Here is an 8,375-nt window from a genome sequence, read left to right on the forward strand (position 1 = left end):
AACACGTAGCCTCCACATCAACGCATACACACAAACTATCTGGGTCCAATAGGGGAGAGGCGTTGTGCCGTGAGGTGTGGCTTTATCTGTTTTGTGAAACCAGGTTTTCTGTTTATTTAAAGCGATATGAGATGGAAGGAAGTTCCATGCAATAAGGGCTCTATATAATACTGTATGTTTTCTTCAATTTGTTTTGGATTTGGGGACTATGAAAAGACCCCCGAGGGGCATGTCTGGAGGGGTAAGTGTGTGTCAGAGCTGTGTGGAAGTTGACTCTGCAAACAATTTTGGATTTTCAACATCATTGTTTCTTGTAAATATAAGTGATGCTGTCAGTCTCTCCTCAACTCTGAACCAAGAGAGACTGGCATGTATAGTATTTATATCAGTCCTCTGATTACAATGAGGAGCAAGAGGTGCCTCTCTGTTCTGGACCAGCTGTAGCTTCACTAGGTCTTCCTTTGAAGCACTGGGACCACACGACTGGACAATAATCATGTTCAGACAAAACTAGAGCCTGCAGGGACTTGCTTTTTGGAGTGTGTTGTCAAAAAAAGCAGAGCATCTCTTTATTTACGGCCCAGACCTCTCTCCGTCTTTACAACCACCGAATCAATATGTTTTGATCATGACAGTTTACGATCTACGGTAACACCAAGTCATTTAGTCTCCTCATCTTGTTCAACACCATTCATTACCAGATTCAGCTGAGGTCTAAGCACTTAGGGAATGATTTGTACCAAATACAAAACGCTCTTGGTTTTAGAGATGTTCAGGACCAGTTTATTACTGGCCACCCATTCTAATCTATATTAGATTATATCATTCTAATTCTAACCTACACCAAAAAAAATTAAGCACCCATGACAAAGTCCTCCCTCTCTCCTCCAGGTCCCTGAGATCATCAGTACGCTGCGTCAGGCTGGGAAGAGCTCGGCGCGCAACGATGACCTGGCAGCGCCCAAACCCGCCGCCTCTTCCTCAGAAGACTGTACTCCGTCCGCGTCGTCCGCCTTCGGCGCTGCCACCATGTTCGCCAAGAGGTTTGAGGTTCTGTTCTGCGGAAGAGTGACCGTCGCTCACAAGAAAGCCCCGCCCGCTTTGATTGACGAGTGCATCGAGAAATTCAGCCAATCGGTAGGGGCCGGGGGCGATCCTAAACCCGATAGCGGCGGTGGATTGGTGGACGGGCTGCGGAGAGCTCTGGCCTTACCGACGCTAACGCGAAATGGAGGAACGGGGGATGGAGAGGTCAGGGGAGGAGGATACGGTGCCTCTAGTGGTGGGAGGCCGGTGGTGTTCAAACCAGACCCCAGTTTCCCCTGCCTCCGGGCCCTGGATGAGAACGGACTGTCACCTGAACCACACACACACACCGCTGGGGTCCAGCCCACCAGTCTACAGGAGAACAGGACCATGCTGTTCATGGTAACTAACACACACACACACACACACACACACACACACCAGTCTACAGGAGAACAGGACCATGCTGTTCATGGTAACCAACACACACACACACACACACACACACACACACACACACACACACAAACACACACACACCAGTCTACAGGAGAACAGGACTATGCTGTTCATGGTAACTAACACACACACACACAAACACACACACACCAGTCTACAGGAGAACAGGACTATGCTGTTCATGGTAACTAACACACACACACACAAACACACACACACCAGTCTACAGGAGAACAGGACTATGCTGTTCATGGTAACTAACACACACACACACAACACACACACACACCAGTCTACAGGAGAACAGGACTATGCTGTTCATGGTAACTAACACACTACACACACACACACACACACACACACACACACACACACACACACACACACACAACATCCTTATGACTCAGCAAGTCCCGGTGACCCCTACAACACACACTCAGGGTGACTCCGCAGTGGTTGACCCTAGGTACCCCTCTGCCACCCTGTTTCCTGTCCAGGAAGGAAGTGGTCAGCATGGAACCAGGAAGGAGAACGGGGAGCCGTCCAACACAGCAGACACACATCTATAATAATACCCTCACGCCATCCTGTCTGTCGCTACCGGCAACACAGAGACACACACACACACACCATCGCCTCATCCACATGACATCATTTATGTCTCTCTCTCTCTCTGTCTCTCTCTGGCTTTCACCCAAACAGAAATGCTGCCTCAACCATGAGATCACTCACTCCTCACCACAGCCCTGTGCTTAACACACACCACACACACACACACACACACGCACACACACACACACACACTAACCGTATACATCAATGATGATCAACCACCGCTATACACTTGCTCCAGTTGCTCCTTTACACATGCTGCTCCTTTACATGCTGCTCCTTTACATGCTGCTCCTTCACACATGCTGCTCCTTTACATGCTGCTCCTTTACATGCTGCTCCTTTACATGCTGCTCCTTTACACATGCTGCTCCTTTACACATGCTGCTCCTTTACACATGCTGCTCCTTTACATGCTGCTCCTTTACACATGCTGCTCCTTTACACATGCTGCTCCTTTACATGCTGCTCCTTTACATGCTGCTCCTTTACATGCTGCTCCTTTACATGCTGCTCCTTTACACACATGCTGCTCCTTTACATGCTGCTCCTTTACACATGCTGCTCCTTTACATGCTGCTCCTTTACACATGCTGCTCCTTTACATGCTGCTCCTTTACATGCTGCTCCTTTACATGCTGCTCCTTTACACATGCTGCTCCTTTACATGCTGCTCCTTTACATGCTGCTCCTTTACATGCTGCTCCTTTACATGCTGCTCCTTTACACATGCTGCTCCTTTACACATGCTGCTCCTTTACATGCTGCTCCTTTACATGCTGCTCCTTTACATGCTGCTCCTTTACATGCTGCTCCTTTACATGCTGCTCCTTTACATGCTCCTTTACATGCTGCTCCTTTACATGCTGCTCCTTTACATGCTGCTCCTTTACATGCTGCTCCTTTACATGCTGCTCCTTTACACATGCTGCTCCTTTTACATGCTGCTCCTTTACATGCTGCTCCTTTACATGCTGCCCCTTTACACATGCTGCTCCTTTACATGCTGCTCCTTTACACATGCTGCTCCTTTACATGCTGCTCCTTTGCATACTTCTCCTTTACATGCTGCTCCTTTACATGTTGCTCCTTTGCATACCTCCTTTACATGCTGCTCCTTTACATGCTGCTCCTTTGCATGCTGCTCCTTTACACATGCTGCTCCTTTACATGCTGCTCTTTACACATGCTGCTCCTTTACATGCTGCTCCTTTACACACATGCTGCTCCTTTACACATGCTGCTCCTTTACATGCTGCTCCTTTACATGCTGCTCCTTTACACATGCTGCTCCTTACACATGCTGCTCCTTTACATGCTGCTCCTTTACATGCTGCTCCTTTACACATGCTGCTCCTTTACATGCTGCTCCTTTACACATGCTGCTCCTTTACATGCTGCTCCTTTACACATGCTGCTCCTTTACATGCTGCTCCTTTACACATGCTGCTCCTTTACACATGTTGCTCCTTTACATGCTGCTCCTTTACATGCTGCTCCTTTACATGCTGCTCCTTTACACATGTTGCTCCTTTACATGCTGCTCCTTTACACATGCTGCTCCTTTACATGCTGCTCCTTTACACATGCTGCTCCTTTACATGCTGCTCCTTTACACATGTTGCTCCTTTACATGCTGCTCCTTTACATGCTGCTCCTTTACACATGCTGCTCCTTTACATGCTGCTCCTTTACACATGCTGCTCCTTTACACATGCTGCTCCTTTACATGCTGCTCCTTTACACATGCTGCTCCTTTACACATGCTGCTCCTTTACATGCTGCTCCTTTACATGCTGCTCCTTTACACATGCTGCTCCTTTACATGCTGCTCCTTCACACATGCTGCTCCTTTACATGCTGCTCCTTTACATGCTGCTCCTTCACACATGCTGCTCCTTTACATGCTCCTTTACATTGCTCCTTTACACATGCTGCTCCTTTACACATGCTGCTCCTTTCACACATGCTGCTCCTTTACACATGCTGCTCCTTTACATGCTGCTCCACATGCTGCTCCTTCACACATGCTGCTCCTTTACATGCTGCTCCTTTACATGCTGCTCCTTTACACATGCTGCTCCTTCACACATGCTGCTCCTTTACACATGCTGCTCCTTTACATCCTGCTCCTTTACACATGCTGCTCCTTTACACATGCTGCTCCTTTTACATGCTGCTCCTTTACACATGCTGCTCCTTTACATCCTGCTCCTTTACACATGCTGCTCCTTTACACATGCTGCTCCTTTACATGCTGCTCCTTTACATGCTGCTCCTTTACACATGCTGCTCCTTTACATGCTGCTCCTTTACACATGCTGCTCCTTTACATGCTGCTCCTTTACATGCTGCTCCTTTACATGCTGCTCCTTTACATGCTGCTCCTTTACATGCTGCTCCTTTACATGCTGCTCCTTTACATGCTGCTCCTTTACACATGCTGCTCCTTTACATGCTGCTCCTTTACACATGCTGCTCCTTTACATGCTGCTCCTTCACACATGCTGCTCCTTTACACATGCTGCTCCTTTACATGCTGCTCCTTTACATGCTGCTCCTTTACATGCTGCTCCTTTACACATGCTGCTCCTTTACATGCTGCTCCTTTACATGCTGCCCCTTTACACATGCTGCCCCTTTACACATGCTGCTCCTTTACATGCTGCTCCTTTACACATGCTGCTCCTTTACATGCTGCTCCTTACACATGCTGCTCCTTTTCATGCTGCTCCTATACATACTGCCCCTTTACACATGCTGCCCCTTTACACATGCTGCTCCTTTACATGCTGCTCCTTTACACATGCTGCTCCTTTACATGCTGCTCCTTTGCATACTTCTCCTTTACTTGTTGCTCCTTTGCATGCTGCTCCTTTGCATACTTCTCCTTTACTTGCTGCTCCTTTACATGTTGCTCCTTTGCATGCTGCTCCTTTGCATACTTCTCCTTTACATGCTGCTCCTTTACATGCTGCTCCTTTGCATACTTCTCCTTTACATGCTGCTCCTTTACATGCTGCTCCTTTGCATGCTCCTCCTTTCACATGCTGCTCCTTTACATGCTGCTCTTTACACATGTTGCTCCTTTACATGCTGCTCCTTTACACATGCTGCTCCTTTACACATGTTGCTCCTTTACATGCTGCTCCTTTACATGCTGCTCCTTTACACATGCTGCTCCTTTACACATGTTGCTCCTTTACATGCTGCTCCTTTACATGCTGCTCCTTTACACATGCTGCTCCTATACACATGCTGCTCCTTTACATGCTGCTCCTTTACACATGTTGCTCCTTTACATGCTGCTCCTTTACACATGTTGCTCCTTTACATGCTGCTCCTTTACACATGTTGCTCCTTTACATGCTGCTCCTTTACACATGTTGCTCCTTTACATGCTGCTCCTTTACATGCTGCTCCTTTACACATGCTGCTCCTTTACATGCTGCTCCTTTACACATGCTGCTCCTTTACACATGCTGCTCCTTTACATGCTGCTCCTTTACACATGTTGCTCCTTTACACATGCTGCTCCTTTACATGCTGCTCCTTTACATGCTGCTCCTTTACACATGCTGCTCCTTTACATGCTGCTCCTTTCCATGCTGCCCCTTTACACATGCTGTCTGTCTGTCCTTTACATGCTGCTCCTTTACATGCTGCTCCTTTACATGCTGCTCCTTTACATGCTGCTCCTTTACATGCTGCTCCTTTACACATGCTGCTCCTTTACACATGCTGCTCCTTTACACATGCTGCTCCTTTGCACATGCTGCTCCTTTACATGTTGCTCCTTTACGGTCTCAGGTCTTCCTGGTCAGTCCAGACACTAAGAAGGTTGTTTATATATCTGTGTGTTTTCCAGGTGGGTCGGTCTCAGGTCTTCCTGGTCAGTCCAGACACTAAGACGGTTGCCATAGAGAAGAGCTTCAGAGAAATATCTTTCTGCTCACAGGTACGTGTGTGTGTGTGTTCTCTTTGTCCCCCACAATGCAATGGGAGGGGTAACTACTATTGGATGTGTCTCCGTCCGTTTGCATGTCGGGACGTTAGTTGGATATCTCAGACCCCGTTCTGGATGGTGAGTCGTGACCTAGAGATCTGGGGAACGACATGTTTAATGATACCTTGTTTTACATTGTGACCCACCATGCTTCTCTTTCTAATCTCTCTGTCTCCGTCTCTGTCTGTCTCTCTGTCTCCGTCTCTGTCTGTCTCTCTCCCTCTCTCTCTGTCTCTCTCTCTCTCTCTCTCTCCATCTCTCTCTCTCTCCCTCTCTCTCCAGGGTATTCATCATGTGGATCACTTTGGGTTCATCTGTAGAGAGACAGTAGAAGGAGGGAGCTGTACGTTCGTCTGCTATGTCTTCCAGTGTACTGATGAATCCCTGGTAAGACGGACAGAGAGATGTTCAACACTGACTGACAGACGGACGGATGGATTGAACTGATCACTCTCTCTGCCTGTCTGTCTGTCTGTCTCTCTCTCTGCCTGTCTGTTTGCCTGCCTCTCTGCCTGCCTGTCTGCCTCTATGTCTGTCTGCTTCTCTGTCTGCCTGCCTACCTGTCTGTCTGCTCTGTCAGGTGGATGAGATCATGTTGACTTTAAAGCAGGCGTTCTCTGTGGCCGCCCTGCAGCAGAGTGTAAGGACCAGGAGCCAGCAGTGTGACAGTTGCCCCATGCAGCAGCTGCACAGGCTGTGTGAGAGGATAGAAGGTAGGAAACTGGTCCTGCCGGCCGTGTCAAACACACTGTTATGCCCACAGTCACACACATTCAGTTTCAATGGAGGGAAGTTCACTGTGTCTCTGTGTGGTGTGTGTGTCTGTGTCTGTGTGGTGTGTGTGTGTGTCTGTGTGGTGTGTGTGTGTGTGTGTGTGTGTGTGTGTGTGTGTGTGGTCTCCAGGTCTCCTCCCGTCTAAAGCCAAGCTGGAGTTTCAGAAACATCTGGCCACACTGGACAACCAGGAACAAGCTGCAGTGTTCGAGAGCACTGTGGTACTAGAGTGTGTGTGTGTGTGTGTGTGTGTGTGTGTGTGTGTGTGTGTGTGTGTGTGTGTGTGTGTGGTGTGTGTCTGTGTGGTGTGTGTGTCTGTGTGGTGTGTGTGTGTGTGTGTGTGTGTGTGTGTGTGTGTGTGTGTGTGTGTGTGTGTGTGTTGTGTGTCTGTGTGGTGTGTCTGTGTAAACAGTGTGTGTGTGTGTGTTCTGTCTGTGTGGTGTGTCTGTGTGGTGTGTGTGTGTGTGTGTCTGTGTGGTGTGTCTTCTGTCTTTGTGTGTGTGTGTGTGTTGTGGTCTCCAGGTCTCCTCCCGTCTAAAGCCTAGTGGACATTCTGCTTTGGAGTTTGAAACATCTGGCCACACTGGACAACCAGGAACAAGCTGCAGTGTTGAAGAGCACTGTGGTACATTCTGTCTTTGTGTGGTGTTTGGTTTGTGTGTGTAGTGGACATTCTGTCCAGTCAGTTGTTAGTAAATAGTAATAGTAGTAAACAGGTTCTGTCCTCTGTTTGTCCTGGTTGGTTTACGGCGTAGTGGACATTCTGTCTTTATTGAGACAGTTTTAAAGCCTAGTGGACATTCTGTCTTTATTGAGACGGTTTAAAGCCTAGTGGACATTCTGTCTTTATTGAGACGGTTTGAAAGCCTAGTGGACATTCTGTCTTTATTGAGACGGTTTAAAGCCTAGTGGACATTCTGTCTTTATTGAGACGGTTTAAAGCCTAGTGGACATTCTGTCTTTATTGAGACAGTTTTAAAGCCTAGTGGACATTCTGTCTTTATTGAGACGGTTTAAAGCCTAGTGGACATTCTGTCTTTATTGAGACGGTTTGAAAGCGTAGTGGACATTCTGTCTTTATTGAGACGGTTTGAAAGCGTAGTGGACATTCTGTCTTTATTGAGACGGTTTGAAAGCGTAGTGGACATTCTGTCTTTATTGAGACGGTTTGAAATCGTAGTGGACATTCTGTCTTTATTGAGACGGTTTGAAAGCGTAGTGGACATTCTGTCTTTATTGAGACAGTTTTAAAGCCTAGTGGACATTCTGTCTTTATTGAGAGGGTTGAAACAGTCGTGGACATTCTGTCTTTATTGAGACGGTTTGAAAGCGTAGTGGACATTCTGTCTTTATTGAGACAGTTTTAAAGCCTAGTGGACATTCTGTCTTTATTGAGACAGTTTTAAAGCCTAGTGGACATTCTGTCTTTATTGAGACGGTTTGAAAGCGTAGTGGACATTCTGTCTTTATTGAGACGGTTTGAAAGCGTAGTGGACAT

At 47.4% G+C, this 8,375-nt stretch overlaps 1 protein-coding gene across 1 annotated transcript in view; it reads left to right on the top strand.

The window, feature by feature from the left end:
- Positions 1-628: 628 nt before the first annotated feature.
- The window catches only part of LOC112242127 (TBC1 domain family member 1-like), an 88,568-nt gene continuing 80,821 nt past the window's right edge, over positions 629-8,375 (top strand). Inside the window, 6 exon segments of the mRNA XM_042314802.1 lie at positions 629-648; positions 873-1,428; positions 5,966-6,055; positions 6,386-6,490; positions 6,684-6,816; positions 7,007-7,098. Of these exon segments, the coding sequence (XP_042170736.1) occupies positions 629-648; positions 873-1,428; positions 5,966-6,055; positions 6,386-6,490; positions 6,684-6,816; positions 7,007-7,098 (996 nt within the window).

The sequence above is a fragment of the Oncorhynchus tshawytscha genome, unplaced genomic scaffold (assembly GCF_018296145.1).
Source record: "Oncorhynchus tshawytscha isolate Ot180627B unplaced genomic scaffold, Otsh_v2.0 Un_contig_2827_pilon_pilon, whole genome shotgun sequence".
Lineage (NCBI taxonomy): Eukaryota > Metazoa > Chordata > Actinopteri > Salmoniformes > Salmonidae > Oncorhynchus > Oncorhynchus tshawytscha.